Source organism: Ovis aries, chromosome 4 (assembly GCF_016772045.2).
Source record: "Ovis aries strain OAR_USU_Benz2616 breed Rambouillet chromosome 4, ARS-UI_Ramb_v3.0, whole genome shotgun sequence".
NCBI classification, from domain to species: Eukaryota; Metazoa; Chordata; class Mammalia; order Artiodactyla; family Bovidae; genus Ovis; species Ovis aries.
Window position 1 is genome coordinate 108,341,617 of NC_056057.1, and position 24,915 is coordinate 108,366,531.

Genomic DNA, 24,915 nt, shown 5'->3' on the forward strand with positions numbered 1-24,915 from the left:
ATGTTCTATAAATTGTGGAGTAAAGTATAAAAGTTACCACCATGAAAACACACTATATAAAATGGTAGGGGGTGTGATGAAGGGAGAAAATCAGTGAAAAATATAAGTATACACGTGTCAAATATACGCATGACCGTTCAAGAAGGAGAATTTCTGAAGATGCTGCTCCTCATTTCTTTGTCTGGTTGATATACTTATGAGTCTTCTCCACTCCTCATCCCATCCCCCCCTTGCCTTCACCAGCCTCCACTTCTTTGCTACCCCTTTTCCCAGCTTCAAGGTCAGCAGCCCAGAAAACCTCTCTCTGAGTCTGACCCTCTGCCTCCATTTTTACACCTTTTCTTCTGTCTCTGCATCCATCACTGTGCTCTCTTAAGGATCCTTCTTACTACATGAGACCACTAAGATTATCTGCGATAGTCTCCACTTTAAGATCCTTAATTTAAAATACGTGGAAGTTTTAACATAAAAGGCAGCATATTCACACATTCTGAGAATCAGGACAAAGACATCTTCAGGGGGTCGGTCAATACTCAGGCTATCACAGAATCTTTTCAGATTGGACAGTTTTTCCACATAACCCTAGTAATCTTCAGTAGCTCCCACACTTTCTGATATGATGCAATATATAATCCCATTTTTTACATTTCCTGGTTTATAATGGGAATAATTTCTTCAAGAAAGTCTGAAGAAATCCATCAACATTCCTTGTGACCTAGGACTGCTAGAAATGTACTCATTGATTTTGTTTTAGGGTACCTATATTTTTTCCTTCATTCAAAATGTCTTTGTTCTTCATATAGAATTCTTTGTTGACATCCTCCGTACCACCCCTCCAGGGCTCTGAAGATATCATTCACTTATCTTCTGCCTTGCACAGTTTTTGAGAAGAATTCCATTTTAATTTGGATGTTTGTCTTCTCTATGTGGGGTATCTTTTATCTCTGGCTACCTTCAGTGATTTCACTGTATTTTTGGCTTGTATACAATTAAAATGTCATGTGTTTACATTTTTATTTTTTTAGTTATCCTATTTGGCTGAGTTTCTTGGATTTGTGCTTTGATTCCATTCATTTCCCCCCAGCCATTATCTCTTTAGTATTTCTTGTACTTCTGTCTCTGTTTTCTGTTGGGATTTTCCAATTTCACGTATGTTAGAGTGTTTTCTTGTCTTACAGCCCTGGGAGGCTCTTGACTCTTTTATCATTGTATATTTTTTTCTCCTTGTGCTTCAGTTTTGCTGATTTTTCTGGTTTATCTTTACTCTTACTGATTGTTTCTTGGCTCTATTAAGGCTACGCATAAGGAATCTTTGTTTCTGTGACTGTGTCTTTTCTGTTTAGCATTTCCATTTAATTCCTCCACATAGTTTTCAATTCTCTACTGAAATTACTCAAGCGTTTATGAAAACATCCATCTGTTCCACTAGACCCTTTACTTCTTTATGAGAGTTGCTTTAACCCCTGCATGGTAGTTCCTATAATCCAAGTATATCTAATTCTGGTTTTTAAATTTCTTTGTTCAGTACAGTATAATTTTCCTCTTCTTTTTCTCTGACCTTTAATTTTGATTGGCACCTGGGCATTTTGTGTGTACAATGAGATAAATAGTACTATCCTTTTAAATGGACACATCTCTACTGTTTATCCTGTAGTCTTGTGTTGTGAAAACTGTGGGAATCAATGTATTCATGGGTAGAGCTGAGTTTGAGTTTTGTGTTGTTAAGGTTATCCTTAGCTCAACAACAAATTCAATTTTTTCTATTATTCAGTTCAGTTTAGTCACTCAGTCATGTCCAGCTCTTTGTGACCTGATGGACTGCAGCACACCAGGCTTCTCTGTCCATCACCAACTCCCACAGCTTGCTCAAACTCATGTCCATCTAGCCAGTGATACCATCCAGCCATCTCATCCCCTGTTGTTCCCTTCTCCTCCTGCCTTCAACCTTTCCTGGCATCAGAGTCTTTTCCAGTGAGTCAGTTCTTCACATCAGGTGGCCAAAATATTGGAGTTTCAGCTTCAGCATCAGTCCTTCCAAAGAACTCCCAGGGCTGATCTCCTTCAGAATGGACTGGTTGGATCTCCTTGCAGTCCAAGGGACTCTCAAGAGTCTTCTCTAACAACGCAGTTCAAAAGCATCAATTCTTCAGCACTCAGCTTTCTTTATAATCCAATTCTCACATCCATACATGACTACTGGAAAAGAACCATAGCTTTGACTAGATGGACCTTTGTTGGCAAACTAATATCTCTGCTTTTTAATATGCTGTCTAGGTTGGTCATAGCTCTTCTTCCAAGGAGCAAGCATCTTTAATTTCATGGCTGCAGTCACCATCGCAGTGATTTTAGAGCACAAGAAGATAAATTCTGTCACTGTTTCCATTGTTTCTCCATCTATTTGCTGTGAAGTCATGGGATCAGATGTCATGATCTTAGTTTTTTGAATGCTGAGTTTTATGCTTGTGGGACATTCAGTCATTGGAGGGTTTTTCCCAGTGTCCCTGTCCCTCCCTTTGTCTTAAGTTACCCTGTGAGACTGCATGTCCAGAATGTCTTCCCCATGTCTAACCCATGGTAAACTGCTGTTACTTGTTTCTTAGTTGTTGCTAGTTTGGTGATGGAGGGACAACTCTCTGTTGTCCAGGATCTGTCTCAGACTTAGGCACATCCTTTGTCCCCGTGTCTCAGGGTTGGGGCTTTCTTAGTGGTGAGAGAGTCAATTCCTAGGTAGCTTGATAAGAAGTCTAGGGTTCCCGAAGAGGAGAAAGGGGTCTGGAGCCCTAGAGAAGGCGAAAGGCATCTGGGGCTCTCACGGAGAAAAGAAATTGCTTTGTGTCAGTATAACAATGTGTCTTGCTCGAGGACTTGTTTCTCCTTAACAAGAACCTTCTGACTAATCCTGGTATTTTAGAATGTACATTATGGGAGGGCTTCCCTGGTGGCTCAGACAGTAAAGCATCTGCCTGCAATGTGGGAAGCCTGGGTTTGATCCCTGGGTTGGGAAGATCCTCTGGAGAAGGAAATGGCGACCCACTCCAGTACTCTTGCCTGGAAAATTCCATGGATGGAGGAGCCTCGTAGTCTACAGTCCGTGGGATTGCAAAGAGCTGGACAAGACAGAGCAACTTCAAGATTCAAGAGAGATACTATGGGAGTGGGTCTTTTAGGATCTTTCTATTGTTAAGTTCTAATCCTGTTATCCTAAAATGTAAATTGTGGGAGTGGGTCTGGTAAAATTTTTACAATCTTGAGACATTCTTTTGATTAACTGTAATAACCAACTAAAAAAAGGATGTAACTCCCTTGCTAACACTAGCAAGGGGGGCATTCTCTGTCCCCCTCCTGATGTCTATGTCAGAAACTTTGTCCCTCTTCTTACTTTAATATAACTCTGCTACACAAAAGCTCTTGAGTGATCAAGCCTGGTCCCTGGTTCCAAAGCTAAATCTTCTTCAGAGATCATGAAATCCAACATTGTTCATTGTAAGATATCAGTGGTCTTGCCACTTCTACAGAGTAAGAAGATAGATGACTCATGATCTGAACACAGAGTAGCTTCCTGTCCCAAGGACCCCCGCATGGGAATTTATTTATTTATTTTTCTGTTTTCCTCTTTAATGAATCTTCAGCTGTAGGAAGATTTCTCTGAGGAAAACAGGGATTGTAGTCCTTCCCCCGGTGGCTTCAGGCTTTTGTTCCATAATGGAGATGATTTGGTGGTTGGAGAGTTCTTTCTGCTCACTGCAGAGGCTGCAGCTGCCTTCTCCTTGACCTACCCTAGGAAGAAAGTTTTCTCTGGTTTCCACTTTTCCCCAAATATTCTTGTGAGGACAGTTCTAAGTTGATGGAGAAAATACTGAGAATTTGTGGGAACTTCTCTTGTTGCCATGATTCTCAGCCATTCTATACTCATAGTACCCCACACGAACTTTAGCAGTCTGGTAAAGCAATTTTCACTGGCTAGTTGGGGGGAGGGGTGCCCTATTTTCCTTCCATGGGCTCATCAGGTAAGTAAGAGCTCACATCCTATCTCTTTCTGGATGGACCTATCTTTCCCAAGATTTCATGATGTTTGTTTGCCTTTCAATCTCATTTTACTGATGATTTCAAAGATATGATTTTGTAGATTATCGAAACTTCTCTTGTTTTAGGAAAGAGTCGATGTTCTTTCCAGCTTTCTACAACCTAAGTGGAAGCTAGAACAAGCTCAGTTACTTTACTTTATCTAAGTAGACTCTTTTTTAAGAGTATTTTTAAATGCACAGCAAAGTTGAGTAGAAAGTACTGACAGTTCTCATATATTATATCTCCCCCTCCTCCCTGCAACAGACACAGCCTTCCTATTATGGACATCCTGCAGCAGAGTATTAATAGTTTCAATTTTTAACAGGATTTTTAACAGATAAAGTAAAAAGTGGGGGAGGTGGATGATAATTTACAGCTCAGGAATATATAACAATGGTAAATGATGATTTTCGAACTAAGGCATTTTAAATCAGACAAACCAGTTTTCTCAAAACACCTTAACCAAATTATTTGGAGCAAATAATTTATGTTCATGCCTTTCTTACAAACCCAAGCCTAAACAATGATAATATGTTAGCGTGTCTGTCATGAATGCTCCTTGAAGGAACTATTTCAACTTCTAGATAGATACCTATGAAATAAACTTTCTACTTAGAAGAGAGAGCATTTCCCATTTGGGGAATAGCAAGAATTTTAGAATCATGGGGGCTCACATGGGAAAGAAGCAGGAAAACTCTTAGATTGTATTTGACTTAAATTTTTTTTTTCCTCGCAGATGATTGAGATCTGGGATTAAATTCATTGGAAACTTCAGATCAAATATTGTGAGGTGAGTAGTTGTGGAATATAAAGTGCTGCAGTGAAAGATTAATGTGACCATGAGCTACAGAGTGAACTGATCTGGTAGCTCTTAAATTTTAACCTCCGAGAAACACCTGAGAAGTGTTTCACTCAATCAGAAGCACCTGAGAGGCTCCTTAAACCACAGATTTGCTGTTGTACTCAGCCGTGGATGGCTGTGACTTCTGTGATGCGCAGAAGGATGATATACCGAGTGAGTAAAAGGTCTGGCGAATGGTTTATGTGTATTAGGTGAAGAGGTGAATTGGCATGTGAGGGAGGGAATGCATGAATGGTTGGACTAGCAGTTAAGCAAATGGACAAGTGAATATTGAGCTGGTTGTAGACAGCTGGGTAAACAAGTGGCTATGTTAATGGTGGTGTTAAGAATTACTGGGTATATGACTCGGTAGATGAATAAATACATGGATAAATGGTTCGCTTAACAGATGCATGATGTCTAAAGAATATATCAGAGAATGATAATGTGACTGCATTCTGTAAGAATTACATTGAGTCTTTTCATAAATTAGCAAAAATTTGAAAAGGTTTAGAAAGTAAACTCTGTTTTAAGGACTTAGATACTCTTTTTCCTTTTTTTTTTTTCCCATGGAGACCATAAAACTATTGTTGTTGTGTATTTTATTTGGAGTTTTAAGTCTTTCTATACTTTGCAGTTATCATGAGCAGTTACTCAGTTCCATTCGAAATGCAGTGTTCACGGCAGCTTAGCCAACTCAGCACATCTCTCAGGGGAATGAAAACAGCTCTCCTGTCTCCGGAAGGAGAAGTTAGGTCATCATGGAGTAGAAGAGGCTAACTGGCTTTTCACCAGGTGGATGCAGGCCTAGGCACTGTTCACCAGGATAGGAGACTGCGTGCAGAAAGTCAGTTTGGGCTGTAGGAGAATATCCTAAAATATCAGAATACTGGCTTCAGTGAGTTTTTAGATGACCTAAGGCGTCAGTGGCTTGCAATCTGAGGAGGACTGGATTGCACAGTGAGAAGAGGCATAGCCCCAAGGCCCTGCCCTTAAGGTTTTGGAGTGGAGGCAGCAATTAACACTTTGAAGCATAAGGCTCCTGAGGGGAATCTGTCTGCCCACGTTGCTAATTTAGCCACTGCTATCAATGGCACCCCACTCCAGTACTCTTGGCTGGAAAATCCCATGGGTGGAGGAGCCTGGTAGGCTATAGTCCATGGGGTCGTGAAGAGTCGGACATGACTGAGCAACTTCACTTTCACGCATTGGAGAAGGAAATGGCAACCCACTCCAGCGTTCTTGCCTGGAGAATCCCAGGGTCGGGGGAGCCTGGTGGGCTGCCGTCTATGGAGTCGCACAGAGTCGGATACGACTGAAGCAACTTAGCAGCAGCAGCAGCATACCTCATTAGGTTTGTGTCTGGGCCAATTCTGGTGCATCTGTGAACTTCCCAGCAGTTTCGCCCATAAACTAAACTTGTCCCAGGTGATCTTAGCACAGGAGCCAAGGAGTGTTGACCCCTCCAATCTCTGGCCTATCACCTTGTTGGGGGGAAGTACTCTTCAGAGAGCAACAGAAACCTAGATGGAAGGAGACGTGCCTGTTTTGTCAGGCACTAATCAATGAGAATTCTAACATATCCACAGTGGGTCACGTGTAGGTAGAGGCTTCCACGGGGTCAGAAATAGAACTGATCTGATTAGAGGATCGGCGATATGAACGATGCTGAAGTCTTTTCACCCTAATAAGTATGGCAGAACTCAAAACAAAGGGAGAGAGATGATTTGAGATTTGTTGAGTGTGAGCATTATATGACGCAAAAGATGTAAAATATGATTTTGTTTTTATTGAAGGGGCATTATGAACCTGGAACAGATGTGAATTAGCCAAAACTAAAACAATACTGAGAAGAAAACGATTTTTACAGGAGGAAGAGCCAGATAGATCAGGCTCTTGACTGTGGTCATTGTTTAATTCTGGTTTTGAATATCAGTTGTGTGCCCAGCCCTGCACTATGAGGTTTTTGTTGTTCTGTGTATACAGGCAAATGGACAGATATTCCCAGATTGTTCTCTTAGTTATTTGGTCTCAATGAAAAACGTGTTTAGAGAGCTACATATTCCACAAATTAGTTTGGGCTGAGAAGACCAAGCGTTGGCTTCCTGATAGGAGTGGTGAGGGATGAAGGGCATTCTCAGGTACTACTTCATTGTCCACTGTGGGCCAGGGTCGACACTCAGCTCTGATCCATCGGGGCTGAACCACAAAGCAGTATGGAGAAAGTGTTCACTTCAGGGAGTGTTAGAAGCATCCAGTGAACACATTTCCTCCTTAATTTGGCTTTCCAAATGCTGATGCTATTTCCATTTTCTTTACCTCCAATGATTCCCAGAAGGGGCTACATTGAGTGTGGGTAAAAGGTGCATTTAGATATTCATAAGTTTGAAATAAGACATGGTGTTTAAAAATGAATAGTACTTTGGGTTAAAAATAGTCAGGTAACATATCAGTGAAAGATATTTCAGTTATTTTAATAAACTATGATAATTAAAAGATAATGAAATTTAGAAATAAGATGGGATAAGATTGTGGATTGGGTGGGAATTCTGATCAGGATGAACTTAATTTTGTGCACATTTAGTCATCATAGATCTATTTGTCCATGAAAATGATGTGAATAAATTTGTAATTTGCATCATTGATGTGGAGGCAGTGTGTAGGATGTGTAGAGTGGGTAGAGTTTCCATCAGGGAAATTTACAAAGAAGCTGTTACACTTCATAAAGTGAGATTGATGAGGGCAAACATAAGTGTGAATGAACACTAAGTGAAGGCTGGAAGATGTGTAATTAAAACAAAGATTTATTTGGGGATTAAATAAAGGAGGATTTATTCTACGGAGTAGTGAGGAGGAAGAAAAAAATCATTCAGGATGTGTTGGAAGAGTGGGTGCACTTTAGTTCCATTGTCAGACGTGAAGTCAGGAAGCACATGAATATAGCATGTGGGGAGAGGAATTGAGATTTTGGTGAGATATTCATGAAACATTTGCTAAGCTGTTGGGAAAAGCATCTGGAGCTTTGGAGGGAAGTCTAGAAGATAAAGAGGCTTCACCAGTGGCTCAGTGGTAAAGAATCTGCCTGCAATGCAGGAGACCTGGGTTCGATCCCTGGATCAGGAAGATCCTCTGGAGGAGGGCATGCAACCCGCTCCAGTACTCTCGCCTGGGAGATCCCACAGACAGAGGAGCCTGGTGGGCTCCAGCCTGCGGGGTGGACAAGGGGGTCCATGAGAAAGAGTTGGACACGACTGAAGTGACTGAGCACACAGGCTAGGAGATAAATGTAGAATTGAGGGTGCGCTACACGTGAAAGTGAAAGTGTTAGCCACTCAGCTGACTCTTTGCAACCCCATGGACTGCAGTTCGCCAGGCTCCTCTGTCCATGGGATTCTCTAGGCAAGAATACTGGAGTGGGCTGCAGGCCCTCTTCCAGAGGATCTTATTAACACAGGGATCAGACCGGGTCTTCTGCATTGTAGGTAAATTCTTTAATGTCTGAGTCACCAGGGAAGCCCCAGAAATCACAAACTCTTCCAGAAAGGAAAACTAGAAAGAAGAGTATAAATCATAAGCAAGAAACTTGAAACGTTCTTACAGTACGGGGGTAGGAGAATTTAGGAAATTTACCCAAGAGTGCAGATGAGAAATAACAGATTAGAGGAAAATCAGATCAGAAGTGAAGGACAAGAGTTAAAAGTCAGAAAGAGGAATTAGTTAACGTTCTTCAAAGTTAGCAATGGAAAGAAATGAAAGTCTCTGGGTTTGATGCCTAAAAGGCAGTGAGTGTTTCCACCAATTAATGGAGATGAAAACTCCATTTCCATGTCTTAAAGGATGAATATTTTGAGGAAATGAACCCAGCAAGTGGATACCAATCATTTGAGAACTTGGTGTGAAAGCTGGATGTGAAAGAAAGAATTAAAATGGAAAATAGCGAAGATTCCTCTCTCCATGTTGAGAGATTTCTTTATTTTTTATAATGAAGGAAAAGGAGTTTATCAGGAGTAGGAAAGACCCCAGAATGATGAAAAGAGAGGCTGAAAGGCAGAATAAGATCCTGTGAGAGAGAAAGCCTGGAATCAAAGCTTATATCACTGATCATAAACAAGTAGTGGGTATTTGTCCTATTCGGTCATTAGTGTAGCAATGCTGGATCTTCAGCTGCTTAACTTCACCAGTGATCCTTTCAATAGGCCAACATTACCCAGATTGTATAGATGAGAATTATGAGACTCAGAGAGGGCAAGTGGCTTGCTTCAGGAAGTGGAAGGGAATGAATTCAAAACAGAAACTATTAGACTCTGAAGCTCAAACCTGCGCTGAGAGGTGACCCAGTCCCTCAGTTGTGTTTGTAAAGAGACACAGCTATAGTAGAGAGATGTGCTGGATGAGTAAGAGGACCACAGGGAGGCACTGGCTGCCCTGTTCTCCAGGCGGCTTGCGCAGACACCAGAGGGGAAAATGATGTGAAGATGACCTGTTTTGTGTCATTTCCTCTACAGATGGCTTAGGTCTTGAACACAGATCAGTGTAATATTCATCTTGAAACACCAGCATCTAGCCAAGATGAGACTTTATAGATATTTGCCAAATTAGCAGAAAAAGAAATGCCTACTTTCTGCGGAAGGTCTGCTATATAGTCAACAACGGTTCACAATTTTTTTTAAGTTAAATATTTTCTTGCAGTTTCAGAATTATATTTGATAGCCTTTTTCGAGGCAAGTAGATGTTTCTTTTCAGCCTGACCATGTTGAAGAGAAGCAAAGTGAGGGGTGGTGCGGGAAGTATCTTGACGGCGGTAGTGGACAGCAGGTGTGTGGACATTATGGAAAATGTATGTATCTGGATCATGAAACATGGCCATTTCTAGACCTACGTGCTTTGTTTTGTCCTTTAACAGCTTTTCAGTCTCAAAATAAAGCAGTTATTTTACCAGCAAAATGGGTTTATTTGGGAATAGCAAGAGGAATTGGAATTCAGGGCATGCAAGCTGTAGCAAAAGCCATTGTCACGTACCACAAACAAAGGAGAGGAAGCTTATAGAGAAGAAGGAGGGTGTTGGGAAGGGTTGCTTTGAGCCAAAGTCTTTTGGAGAGAATTGAGAATCCAGGGTGATGACAGTTTCTCCCTGGCTGAGTTGCTGAGGTAGTCGGTTTCTAAAAGGAGATGCAATGTGTATATTGTATATCTTTTCCTGTTGAGGTTTGCAATGGATGATTCTTTCCTATTGATAATTCTTCTCTGGGGCCTAGTAATTGATGATTCATCCTCTAATTTATGTTGCTGGTCTGCTTGAGACTTCCTATCTGAAGTTACTCTTCCTTACTTAGGGTTTTCCTTTTTAAATTTTCACACAGGTAAGAGCTCAGACAGTATTGAAGCTCAGACAGTATTCAGTTTTTTGCTCAGAGACCTTACCCCAACCCCTAAGGGTTTGCCAATAACACAAGCAGCTCTGTTTCTGCCCTCAAGCCCTCTTAATGCCTTATCTCCTGCTTTATTTTGTGCACTGAAAGAAAAGGAAAGTCAGTGAATTGGGCAGGCATGGAGAAATAATACGAATGAATCAGTCCTATAAAAAATATATGTAAATGCCCTCTTATTAATATTCAAAATTGATATGATAGCATATAATTCTACTGAAAAAAGCACTTTCTGGATGAAAGAAAGCAAAAAGTCAACTTCATTCCTCTGTACATTTACACGAATTCATACCTCCTTCTCTGCCTTCGACAATGAAGAAAGATTGCTAGGCATTTGCTTCCCTTTCTCTCTTATAAATAAAAAGTCAACCATCCATATTCTCATTTCCTTAATTTTGAGCTGATATAAAACAGTAGACCTTTACCAGCTGCAAGTTGAAAGGAGAAAAATGAAAAAACAAGATACAATTACAATCATCTATCCCATTGTATCTCACTGAGGCTAAACAGACAAGCCTGTCAGACAGACGGTCCCCAGGTTCTCAAAGGGACAAACTATTCCTAAGCCCTCAGTGCTATTAAAAATTGTCTCTAGTATTATTTGTGTCTAAATTGCTGTGGGGGGAGGGCCGGTGGGTTCATGAGAAAATCATACTTGCTACTTTATTTACTCCAAGGCAGAGATCATGCTACAGCTAATACTCACGCTACTCAAGTACTACTACAAGTAGCAGTTTACAAAGTACTTTCTCTATAAGTTACCTACATTTGAACTTCCATGTACTGGTGAGTCTCATACGCAAAATTTGCCACTGAACCAAAAATCACAGCGCTGGTAAATAAAATCAGGTTTCAAACTTAGATTCTCTGATTTAAGATATTTTCACAAGCACCTCCTTCTTTTCAACATTTCCTTTAATAGCAGAAATGTATAAATCTATTATTATACCGTGATGGGCCTAGTTGACATATTTAAGGTAAGTTTTGAAACTTTCCCACCAGCCTTTCTCCACTGTTTAAAAATTCACTTACTATTGTCACCTACTGTCCTTCCCATGTCCTAGAATCTGAGGTAAGCTGACAAAGATGTGGAGCTCCTAAAATCGTACTACACCATCTTCAGGCTTTAACTGGGTCTCCCAACAACAACATTAAGTCCTTATGAAGGTACTGGCCTGCTCTCTGATGCAGAATGGGTACCATGTACATCAAGAGGAAGCCTGTTATCTTGGCCCATGGGCGATCTGAAACATCTGGCTAGGAGTGCCCAAATTCATACAGTATGTATTGATAAAAGTGATTTTTAGCGTTCTGTAATTCAATAGACTCTGTTATTTCTGACTCTCTGCAGACTAATCCTTACATTTTTTTTCATGGGAGCAGATAACCAGACTTGGGTGAGAGAATTCATTCTCCTCGGCCTGTCCAGTGACTGGGACACCCAGGTCGCTCTCTTCGTCCTGTTCTCAGTCACTTACCTGCTGACCGTGCTGGGGAACGTCCTCATTGTTCTTCTGATCAGACTGGACAGCCGACTCCACACTCCCATGTATTTCTTTCTCACCAACCTCTCCCTTGTTGATGTCTCCTATGCCACAAGCATCGTTCCTCAGATGCTGGTGCATTTTCTTGCAGGACATAAAGGGATCCCGTACGTGAGCTGTGCAGCCCAGTTATTCTTCTCCCTGGGCCTGGGTGGGATTGAATTTGTTCTCCTGGCCGTGATGGCCTATGACCGCTATGTGGCTGTGTGCGACCCCCTGAGATACTCGATCATCATGCACGGAGGGCTCTGTGCTAGGCTGGCCGCCACATCCTGGGTCAGTGGCTCTGTCAACTCTCTCGTGCAGACCACCATCACCTTTCAGTTGCCCATGTGCACAAACAAGTATATTGATCACATATCCTGTGAACTCCTAGCTGTGGTCAGGCTGGCCTGTGTGGACACCTCCTCCAACGAGGTGGCCATCATGGTGTCTAGTATTGTGTTGCTGATGACACCTTTCTGCCTGGTCCTCCTGTCCTACATCAGGATCATCTCCACCATCCTAAAGATCCAGTCCACAGAGGGGAGAAAGAAAGCCTTCCACACCTGCGCCTCTCACCTCACAGTGGTTGTCCTGTGCTATGGTATGGCCATTTTCACTTATATCCAGCCCAATCCCAGCCCTTCTGTGCTTCAGGAGAAGTTGATGTCTCTCTTTTATGCCATTTTGACACCCATGCTGAACCCCATGATTTACAGTCTAAGGAATAAGGAGGTGATGGGGGCCTGGCAGAAACTACTAGGGCAGTTATCTGGATTAACATCGAAACTAGCAGCTTGATGAATAATAAGCATCACTTGGAGAAGAGAGCTTTGCCTGTGAATTCTGCCACTTAACTCGGCTATGAAGCATTAACTGCATTACCCTGGCAACCAGGAATGTGATGACAAAATGTGTACTGGTTATGCTGGGTAGGCAGCTGAGGAATTAGGTTAAGGTATTTAATGCAGGAACATTTTATGTCACAGCAGGATGTTCAGAGAAATTAAGCACTACGGTAATAGAACTTCTACTACTTGCTTGGTCTCCATTCATGTGAACTGATAATATTTTTTAAAATGTCATTTGCTATCTTGATTGGTCATATTGTTTGTAATCATGAGTCATAAATCTTACTTTGGACCAGTGGTTCTTACACTGTACAAGGTTATTTTGTTTCCATTAGGAGCAAAACCATTTTCACATTTTAGACTTATTTAAAATAATGTATGTGCCAATAATTGTGTGAGACATTGTTCTTAGGAGAGTATTGCTTTCAAGACTGGTTAAAATGTTACGTGCTGGACTTATGACATGTGGACATAAAGCCTTTGAGTGCTGGAGGTACTCAGTGGAAGGATCAACTAAAGGTCTTGTTTTACACTGATATAAATGAAGGTGTTTCTACGCCAAGCTATTACTGTTCAAGGAAAGCTATGTTTCAAGCTCTTTTTTTGATACCGTGCAAACAGTTTGAGAGAAATTTTACTGCGTATATATGGGGTACCATATAAAAGTTTAACCAGTCCAACTTCTGAAACATCTATAATTTCTTTTATTGAGATTTTAGAAACAAGTATGTAATATATGAAATCATATACATAAAAAACGTAGTTAACCTAAGGAAGGACAGATTCCTGAGGCAAAGGCAGTGAAAGATAAGACAACGTTAATATGTAGTTTGGGAATCAAGATAGTTGAGCCAGCTGTGCCCATGTCAGCCTCCAGTCTCCTTATAAACCCCTTCTCCCATCCCTCCTCCTCACACATGGCAGGGCCCTAGTTGTTCTTTGTAAATTTGCAGAGCTTAGAATAGTCTGGAATAGACCTCACCTCTGAGAGACAGCCTAAATAAGGAAAAAGAGGCAGAAGAAGTAATTGTACCTGGGATAATGAAAAGGAAATGGGGAGAAAGATGATGATGGAAGCTCATGGCTTCACCCCCTTGAAGACATCTCGAAGTCCTTTCTTCCATTGTCTTTTCTTCATATCAGTTCAGGGGCAGTTTTCCCATTTGTGAACACGTTGACCCACAGTCTCTCTGTTTAAACAAACTGAAGTTTCATATAATCCAAAATCCATTTGGTGTATTAAATTTACCTAAAAACTGTCAGTGCTAAAATTTGCAGTGGTGTTCAGTCACTAAGTCGTGTCCACCTCTCTGTGAGGCCATGCTCTGCAGCACACCAGGCTTCCCTGTCTTCACTATCTCCCTGAGTTTGCTCAAACTCATGTCCATTTAGTCAGTGATGCCATCCAACCATCTCATCCTGTGTGCCCCCTTCTCCTCCTGCCCTCAGTCTTTCCCAGTATCAGGGTCCTTTCCAATGACTTGGCTCTTGGTATCAGGTAGTCAAACTATTGGAGCTTCAGCTTCAGCATCAGTCCTTTCAATGAATATTCAGGGTTAATTTCCTTTAGGATGGACTAGTTTGATCTCCTTGCTGTCCAAGGGGCTTTCAAAAGTCTTCTCTAGCACCAGAGCATCAATTCTTCAGTGCTCAGCCTTCTTTGTGGTTCAACTGTCACATCTATACCTGACTACTGGAAGAGCCATAGATTTGACTATATGGTCCTTTGTCAGCAAAGTGATGTCTCTGCTTTTTAATATGATGTCTAGGTTTGTCATAGCTTTACTTCCAAGGAGCAAGTGTCTTTTAATTTCATCTGACTCTTTATAACCCCATGAAGTATAGCCCACCAGACCCCTATGTCCATGGAATTCTCCCAGCAAGAACACTGGATTGGGTAGCTAATCCCTTCTCCAGGAGATCTTCCTGACCCAGGGGTTGAACCCAGCTTTCCTGCATTGCAGGCATATTCTTTACTGTCTGAGCCACCAGGGAAACACACATTTTGGAATATAATCAGGCATTCCTGAAAGTTGTCATTGTTACCAGGCTTGTTGTTAATTCAGAAATATCAGTGGAGAGTCTACTGTGTATCAGTAGCATGAATGGTTCTTGAGAGACAACAGTTAATACGGAACAATCCTGATAGGGATATGGCCACAGATTTGGGATGACAGATAATGAAACGGATAAAATGCACTGAGTGTCACAGAAAGAATAAGGCTTCAGGGGTGAGTATAGAAATCTTCTGTATGATGGGATCAGAAAACGTCTGGATGGAGACCAGAAAAGTGAGAACAAGTTATCTAAGTGACAATCAACCTGAGCAAAAGGGGCAACTTGTAAAAAGTGCTGAGCTGGAAGAGATAATGAGTGTTCAGAACTATCCTGGAGTCTGGCTTGCAGGGCAGAGCAGACTGAAAAAGTAGTCAGGGTGAAGCAGGGAGAAGTCAGGTCTTAGAGGCCATGAAATGCTAAACTATTTAGGATAAAAAAGCAACAGGAAGCAAGAAAAGATTTTGAAGTAGGAGCTTGGGTTGATAAAATTTACATTTTTGAATTATCACTGTGGCAAATGAGCCAGAGGAAGAAAAGATTAGAGCCAAGGAGACCAGCTAAGGGGCTGCTCCAGTGATACTGCTGGGACATTAGGGGGCTCTGAAGTTAAAATATGCGGAGATCTTGCACATGCACAAGTTGGATTTAGAAAAGGCAGAGGAACCAGAGATCAAACTGCCAACATTTGTTGGATCATAAACAAGACCAAGGAATTCCAGAAAAACATCTGCTTCATTGACTTCATGAAAGCCTTTGACTGTGTGGATTATAACAAACTGTAGAACATTCTAAAGAGATGGGAATACCAGATCACCTTACCTGCCTCCTGAGAAACCTGTATGCAGGTCAAGAAGCAACAGTTAAAACCCGCCATGGAACAACTGACTGTTTTAAAATTGGGAAAGGAGTATGACAAGGCCACATATTGTTATCCTCTGATTTAAATTTTATGCAGAGTGCATCATGTGAAATGCCTGGCTGGATGAGTCACAAGCTGGAATCAAGATTGCTGGGAGAAATATCAACAAGCTCAGATATGCATATACTGCTCTAACAGCAGAAAATGAAGAGAAACTAAAGAGCCTGTTGATGAGGGTGAAAGAGGGAAGTGAAAAAGCTGGACTGAAACCCAACATTAGGAAAACTAAGATCATAGCATCCTGTTACATCACTTCATGCCAAATAGATGGGGAAAAAGTGGAAGCAGTGACGTATTTTCTTTTCTTTGGCTCCAAAAACACTGTGGATGGTGACTGAAGCCATGAAATTGAAAGACAATTGCTCCTTGGAAGGAAAGGGATGACAAACCTAGACATTTGCCGACAAAGGTACATATAGTCAAAGCTGTTTTTCCAGTAGTCATATAGAGATATGATAGTTGGGCTATAAAGAAGGCTGAGCACTGAAGGATAAAAAAATTGTGGTGCTGGAGAAGATAAGAGAAAGCCCCTTGGACTTCAAGGAGATCAAGCCAGCCAGTCCTAAAGGAAATCAGTCCTGAATACTCATTGGAGGAACTGATGCTGAAGCTGAAGCTCCAATGCTCTGGCCACCTGATGAGAAGATCTGACTCACTGGAAAAGACCCTGATGCTGGGAAAGACTGAAGGCAGGAGGAGAAGGGGGCAACAGAGGATGAGATGGCTAGGTAGCATCACTGACTCATATGAATGAATTTGAACAGACATGAATTTGACCAAATTCTTGGAGATAGTGAAGGATAGGGGAGCTGGATGGGCTACAGTCCATGGGGTCACAAAAGAGTCAGACTTAGCAACTAAACAACAAAAATGACAACAAGGGTAATAGAAGGGTTATAACATGGATGACTGATGGGTTGCATAGATGGTTGGATGAGCACATGAGTGAATATTGAGCTGGTTACATGAGTAGGTAAATGAGCAGATGTGTTAATGATGCTAAGAATTTTATTTGGGAGATAAATGAATAAATAATTCACTTAAAAGATGTGCAATGCATACAGAATATATTAGAGAATGTTAATGTGACTGTATTCTGTCAAAATTACATTGACTCTCTTCATAAAAATTAAAGATTTGAAGAGGTATAGAAGTTCATACTTCTGTGTGGAGAATTTCAATTGACCTATTTCCTTTCCCCCTTTTCCCCCTATGAATCATAAGGTTTTCTTCACTCCCTTTCTGGGACATTATTTTGAGTCTTAAATCTTTCTGTATGGCATTACTGTTTTTAAAAGTTGTAAACCAGTGTAAAATATGTACTTGGCTGTCCCTCTGCCCTTACATTGCTCGCAGGAGTCTATTAGATTCTTGGCGCATGTCTCAGGGGAGCGAAGCACAATTCTATTTTCAGAAGGAGAGATGAAGGCATCGTGGAGCCAAAGGGAATAGCTTTTTAAATTTTGCCCAAGGTTGGATGCAGGTCTAGTCATTGTTCACGAGGAAAGGTGTTCAGTTTAGTTCAGTTCAGTCACTCAGTGGTGTGTGACTCTTTGAGACCCCATGGATTGCAGCACGCCAGGCTTCCCTGTCTATCACCAACTCCCGGAGTCTACTCAAACTCATGTCCATTGAGTCATTGATGCCATGCAACCATCTCATGCTCTGTCGTCCCCTTCTCCTCCTGCCTTCAATCTTTCCCAGCATCATGGTCTTTATAAATGCATCAGCTGTTTGCATCAGGTGGCCATAGTATTGGAGTTTCAGCTTCAACATCAGTCCTTCAATGAACAGCCAGGACCAATCTCTAGGATGGACTGGTTGGGTCTCCTTGCAGTCCAAGGAGCTCTCAAGAGTCTTCTCCAACACCACAGTTCAAAAGCATCAATTCTCTGGCGCTCAGCTTTCTTTATAGTCCAAGTCTCACATCCATACATGACTACTGGAAAACTATAGCCTTGACTAGATGGACCTTAGTCGACAAAGTAATGTCTCTGCTTTTTAATATGCTGTCTAGGTTGGTCATAACTTTCCTTCCAAGGAGTTCAGTTCGGTTCAGTCACTCAGTCGTGTCCCAACTCTTTGTGATCCCATGAACTGCAGCACGCCAGGCCTCCCTGTCCATCACCAACTCTCGGAGTCCGCCCAAACACATGTCCATTGAGTCAGTGATGCCATCCAACCATCTCATCCTCTGTCATCCCCTTCTTCTCCTGCCCTCAATCTTTCCCAGCATTAGGGTCTTTTCCAACGAGTCAGCTCTTTGCATCAGGTGGCCAAAGTATTGGAGGTTCAGCTTCAACATCAGTCCTTCCAATGAACACCCAGTACTGATCTCCTTTAGGATGGACTGGTTGGATCTCCTTGCAGTCCAGGGGACTCTCAAGAATCTTCTCCAACACCACAGTTCAAAAGCATCAATTCTTCGGTGCTCAGCTTTCTTCACAATCCAACTCTCACATCCATACATGACCACAGGAAAAACCATAGCCTTGACCATTAGGACCTTTGTTGGCAAAGTAATGTCTCTGCTTTTGAATATACTATCTAGGTTGGTCATAACTTTTCTTCCAAGGAGTAAGCATCTTTTAATTTCATTGCTACAGTCACCATCTGCGGTGATTTTGGAGCCCAAAAATAAAGTCAGCCACTGTTTCTACTGTTTCCCCATCTATCTGCCGTGAAGTGATAGGACCGGATGCCATGATCTTAGTTTTTTGAATGTTGAGCTTTAAGCCAACTTTTTCACTCTCCTCTTTCACTTTCATCAAGAGGCTCTTTAGTTCCTCTTCACTTTCTGCCATAACAGTGGTGTCATCTGCATATCTGAGGTTATTGATATTTCTCCTGGCAATCTTGATTCCAGCTTTGTTTCATCCAGCCCAGCATTTCTCATGATGTACTCTGCATATAAGTTAAATAAACAGGGTGACAATTTACAGCCTTGATGTACTCCTTTTCCTATTTGGAACCAATCTATTGTTCCATGTCCAGTTCTAACTGTTGCTTCCTGACCTGCATACAGGTTTCTCAAGAGGCAGGTCAGGTGGTCTGGTATTCCCATCTCTTTCAGAATTTTCCGCAGTTTATTGTGAGCCACACAGTCAAAGGCTTTGGCATAGTCAATAAAGCAGAAATAGATGTTTTTCTGGAACTCTCTTCCTTTTCCATGATCCAGCAGATGTTGGCAATTTGATCTCTGGTTCCTCTGCCTTTTCTAAAACCAGCTTGAACATCTAGAAGTTCATGGTTCATGTATTGCTGAAGCCTGGCTTGAAGAATTTTAAGCATTACTTTACTAGCATGTGAGATGGGTGCAATTGTCGAGTAGTTTGAGCATTCTTTGGCGTGTATTGAGAGCTAAATATCATGTTGGGCTGTACAAGATTATCCTATCCCCAGAAAGCTGCCATCTCCAGCTTCTTAGAATGACCTAAGTCTTCAGTAGTTTGTTGTAGTCTGAGGAGGATGGAGTACCCTTTTCCACAGAGAGAAGAAGTGTGGCATCAAGGCCTTGCTCTTGAGGGTTGGGAGTGGAGGCAACAATTAACACTCTAATGCTTACAGATCCCAAAGGCACTCTGCCTACCTTTCTAATTCAGCCACTGTCACACGTCATTAGGTTTGTGTCTGAGCCAATTCTGGGGCACCTGTGAGCTGCTTCTCCTCAATTTCCCTCACAAACTAAACTAGTCCCTGGTGATCTTAGCCCAGAAATCAAGAAACTTAATCCCTGTGGTCCATCACTTTTTTGAGGAAGAGCACTCTTCAGAAACAACATAAACCTGGACTGAAGAACACATGACCATTTTTTCTGGCACTAATGAATGTTTGTTAATAGAGGTACTCAGAGGGGGTGGTTGTAAGCAGAGGTTTTTTAAGAGAGGTAGAAATAGAACTGATGTGATTTGTCAAAGACTGAGTTGAAAATATAAACCATGAATGTTGGGATCTTCTCATTCTGTTTAAAATAGCAAAGATGGTTAAATAATACTGCTTTCCAGATGTTGGAGGCTTAATTATATTTTTGTTGTAAGAGTTTCTGAATTCCAAACTTTAGTACTGACAGAGAGAAAGAAAATATGAAACAGAGGGGAATAGTGGAGATGATTAATAATTAAAGATTGGAATTCCTATGGATGCATTCTGCATCTTTTTATTTTTCAGGGAAACACTTACTAAAGAAGCCCAGATGTAAATGATTATTAGATATTGTTATTCTTGAACAAATAAGAGGAGTATATTACATCTCTGGACATAGCTTTAAAGTGTCTTTTCTCATAGTATTTTTGATTTTCCTTTCAGTGATAGGAATTTGACATGTAAAATGATTAAATGGATTGCTTATGTTCATAAACAGCGAGACTATGAAGTGGCATTAGAAATAAGGTCTCCTGACTACAGAATGAGCTGTAGGGGTTATACTGTGGAAAGCTGCCAGGCTTAGGGAATTATACTACAAAAGAATACCCTAGTCTTATCTACACGGGACAAGAGATACAAAGAAAGTGAGCATTTACAAATGAAATCATGGTAACATATATCATCAAAGGTGAATTTCAGGTTTTCACATATTGGACAGTGTCTCTATAGTTGGACTCAGCTTACATGAAAAGTCAGGCAACAAAAAAATCCAGATGTTAAATAGATAATAAAACCATGAAGAAGAAAAATGAGTTTCCTTCTCAGGGTATTAAACCATAGTTGAAACTTCATCCATCTAAGTGACCTTGGGATCTTTTGTTTCCAAACAATAGGTTGATGCAGATATTTCTGCTCATGATAGATGAACTTAGTGCATACAACATCCGAGTATTCACCTACAGGTCTGATGACTCTTTCTTTAAACTGAAGTGCCATTCTATTGACAACTCAACTGCCGAAAGGTATGATTCTCGTTTATTCTGGCCAGCATGAAAGAAAACATATCTTTAGGTTGTGGGCCCCACCTTCACGTGCTCTGCTTCTGCATTTAGGACTTCTATTTGAATTCTTACAAAAGATGATAAACAAACACTTCCATATATATAGAAAAAAAGGTGCTGGCTTTTCATCCCTTAGCTGAAGGTATCATCTTTATAGTGAATGGGTAATGTGGAGATCATATGGGTTGTGGGCTCACCTATAAGGCTTCACACTGTTGGAGATTGGATATTTGAGGTTTATCTATCCACACAGTCTTTGAATTGGCATGACTAATGGAAGAGATAGTTATTCTGAAATATAATTCTGAAAGGTATTACACTGGGGAGTTCTTCTGTAGTATATATACCTGCTAAGTTTTTCAAATTAATACTTCTTTCTAATGAGTGGAAAAAGAGCAAGATAACTTATGAAGTTGTCAGCGAGTATAAGTAGAAAGTATTGTTAGATAGTTTTACATGTGTAATATACTGATCAGGGCAGTTTAATAAAATGTGACAATAAATATGGTAGAGGAAAAAGTACCCACGTGTCAAGCCCTGGATACTTCCTTACAAAGGAAAATCAAGTATTTTGGAGTATTGTTCCACATAGTAGTAATAGAAACTAAATGCAATTAAAATTGTTTAATGGGCTACTCTGGTGGCGCAGATGGTAAAGAATTCACCTGCAATGGGGGAGATCCAAGTTCAAACCCTGAGTTGGGAAGATGCCCTGGAAAAGGGAATGGCTATTCACTCCACTATTCTTGCCTGGAGAATTCCATGGACTGAGAAGCCTGGTGGGATGCATTCCATGGGGTTGCAAAGAGTTGGACACAACTTAAGTGGCTGAGCACGCATGCACCTAAGCTGATATACTAGTTCACACTAAGATTAGATACTTTGTATTTTAAAACTCCCAATTAGTTTTATCTTTAACCATTTCATGAAAAAGAAACTGCCAAACATAAAAGTAATAGGTCTCAGGCATTAGTGGCAGTGCTTTCAGGAGATGGATTTTCATCGATTATTTCAATGGCATCTATTGGGCAATATCACATAGTGTATTCTATTAGTTACGGCCACAGTAACTACCCTACATCCACCTCAATTCATAAAACACAAGCATGAGCAAGTCCTTCCCTTACGGTGCTCATGTTTAAGGAGAGGAACTACAGAGGTGTGTCACTGCTCACTACAATGTTCTGAGCAGGCAGCAGAGGTTGCTTATTTTTGAGTAAACAAAGAAAGTCAAAACAGAGAGAGGTATTGAAGTTTGAACATATGAACATATTACCCAAAGGATATAAATAAGATTTATTAGTCTTATTTTAAAAATAAAATTTGTATTATTTTATGTATACAACATCATTATTTATATACACACACACACACACACAGTGAAATGATTACCATGATCAAGATAATTAACATATTGTTCTCATTGTTTGTGATGAGCACCTAAAATCGAATTTCTTAGCAAATTCCAAGTATTAAATGTTATGTTAATAACTGTAGTCATCATGGTCTACTTTAGATCTCTAGACTTTTTCACCCTAAATTATGCACCTCTGTATATTTGACCAACATTGCCCCGTTTCCTCCACCTCCCGGCTCTTGGTAATCAACCACCTTTCTACTTCCTGTCTTTGATGTTGAGATTCCACGTGTGAGGTCATGCAGTTTTCCTCTTTCTGTGCCTGGCTTATTTCACTTAGCAGAATGTGTTCCAGGTTCACCTATGTTGGTACAAATGACAATATCTTTTTCCTTTTAAGGCTGAAAAATATTCCATTTTTGTATGTGTATATACCATGATTTTTTAATCTGTTTAACTTTCCACAAATACTGAATTTGTTTCCATCTCTTATCTATCATGAATGATGGTGCAGTGATTTTGGGAGTACAGATAACTTTGAGGTACTGATTTTATTTCCTTTGGTTATGTACAAAAGTGGAATTGCTGGATCTTATGATGGTTCTATTTTTCGAAGACTCTCCATACTGGTTTCCATAATGGCATACCAATTTACATACCCATCAATGGTGTAAAAGAGTTCTCTTTTCTTAACATCATTGCTAACACTTACCTTTTTTTTTTTTCCTTTGGTAATAGCTATCCTAACAGGTGTGAGGTTATAGTTCATTGTGATTTTGATTTTGATTTCCATGATAATTGGTGATGTTAAAATATCTTTGAATATATCTGTCAGCTATTTATATGTTAGATCTCTAGACTTATTCATCCTCATAAATATGTCTTCTTTGGAAAAATCTCTACTCGACTTCTGCCATTTTAAAAAACCAGGCTGTTTGCTGTCCTTACTATTTATTTGTGAGACTTCTTTGTATATTTTGGATATCAATGCTTTATTAGGTATATAGTTTACCAATTTTGTAGGCATTGACTTGGATCTTCATATTGTTTTGGGTGGTATTGACATTTTAACAATATTAATTCTTCTGAGACATGAACATGAGATATCTTTCAATTTAGGTATGTCTTATTTAACTTCTTTCTTCAATATTTATAAATTTTAGCACACACATCATTTTTCTTCTTGGTTAAATTTATTCCTAAGTATTCTTTTTGATGTGGGATTTTTTTCCGTTTGATTTCTTTTTTGGATGCAGTGATGTTGCAACAATGCCAGTAATTTTTGTTTGTTGATTTGCATCCTGCAATTTACTGAACTCATTTTATTTATAGCAGTGTTTTGGTAGAGTCTAGGGTTTTCTGCATAAGATTATGTCATTTCAAACAGAGATCATTTTACTTCTTTCTGGTTAGGATACCTTGTATTCCTTTTTCTTGTCTGATTGCTCTTGTTAATATTTCTAGTATCGAATAGAGATGAGAATGGACATCCTTGCCTTGTTCTGAATCTTAGAGAAAAAATTTTAAGTTTTCCACATTGTGTATGACATTATTGTGGGCTTTTTATAAATGGCCTTTATTGTGTTCAGCAAGTTTCCTTTTATACCTGTCTTGTTGAGCGTTTTAATCACGAATGGCTATTGAACTTGGCCAGGTGCTTTCTCTGCATTTTTCATTCGGCCGGTGTGACGTGTCATGTTGATTGATTTGGATATGTTGAGCTATCCTTGCATTTCATAGATAAATCCCACTTGATTGTTGTATATAATCCGTTTCATGTATTTTTGAATTTTTGTTTGCTGTTTATTAAGAATTTTTGCATCTGTGTTCTTTAAAGATGTTGGTCTTACCTCGTGGTATCATTCTTTGACTTTGGTGTCAGTATCGTGCTAGCCTGATAAAATGAATTTGGAAGTATTCTGTAGAGACAAGACACAGAAAGTGCTCACATCTTCAGTCTCTCTGAGGACTACTAATTACCTGCCTTACAGGCTCACAGAGGCAGGGTAATTAGAAGCTTGACCTTAAGACAGCAACTGGGAAAATACACAGTTAGTCCTTTCCATGGAGGGCTTCCCTGGTAGCTCAGATGGTAAAGAATTTGCCTGCAATGTGGGAGAAGTGGGTTCGATCCCTGGGTCAGCAAGATCCCCTGGAGGAGGGCTTGGAAACCCACTCCAGTATTCTTACCTGGGAAATTCCATGGACAGAGGAGCCTGGAGGGCTATGGTTCATGGGATTGCAAAAAGTGAGACACAACTGAACAATTAAGCATATGTGGTACTGTTGAGTGCTGAGGCCTCAGATCTCAGAGTCAGGTGATTTGGGAGCCTGTCCTTCAGGTGGCAGCCATCAAAGCTGGTGTTTGTAATGTGTGATCCAGGGAATGCTGGGAGTTGTGGGATTCCTCCCATTTGTAAGGCAGTGTGTCAGTGGTGGCATTCATGGGCACGAACATGTCTCAGATTCTTCCACTTGTTTTGATGTGGATGTTTTCTCAATCATTCAGTGTATAGGAGCCTCTCAACTAGCTTCTGAATTTTTGTTGAAGGGAATTGATCTGTGTGTAGATGTTTATTTAATGTATCCATGGGAAGAGAGAAAGCTCGGAGTCTCTTATTCTGCCATCTTGTTGACATCCTTTCTCTGGTTCTATTGTCTATTAAAGGAGCACTGGGGCTTCCTTGGTGGCTCAGGGGTAAAGAATCTGTTGCTGACGTGGGAGATGCAGGTTTGATCCCTGGATCAGGAATATCCCATGGAGGAGGAAATGGCAGCCCACTCCAGTATTCTTGCCTGGGAAATCGCATGGACAGAGGACCCTTGCAGGCTACAGTTGGTGGGGCTCCAGAAAAGTCAGAGATGATTTAGCGACTATACAACAACAAAGGCGCATAAGGTACCTGGCGAAACTGTTTAAGCAGCCAGAGTTGTAGCAAATACTGAG

The 24,915-nt window shown here is 40.6% G+C and overlaps 2 protein-coding genes across 2 annotated transcripts in view; both read left to right on the forward strand.

Annotated features, from left to right (window-relative positions):
* The window catches only part of LOC101116903 (olfactory receptor-like protein OLF3), a 211,943-nt gene that overhangs the window by 183,291 nt on the left and 3,737 nt on the right, over window positions 1-24,915 (forward strand). Inside the window, exon 6 of the mRNA XM_060415177.1 lies at window positions 4,802-4,855. The gene's annotated coding sequence lies outside the window, so the exon portion shown is untranslated. The remainder of the gene's footprint in view (window positions 1-4,801; window positions 4,856-24,915) is intronic.
* LOC101103561 (olfactory receptor-like protein OLF3) lies at window positions 11,706-12,659 on the forward strand. Its single transcript, XM_004008332.3, has one exon. The coding sequence runs from the start codon at window positions 11,706-11,708 to the stop codon at window positions 12,657-12,659; it is 954 nt and encodes a 317-aa protein (XP_004008381.3).

Bases quoted from the DNA above. Each gene is read 5' to 3' on its own strand.
- LOC101103561 (XM_004008332.3), top strand. From the start codon at position 11,706: ATGGGAGCAGATAACCAGACTTGGGTGAGAGAATTCATTCTCCTCGGC.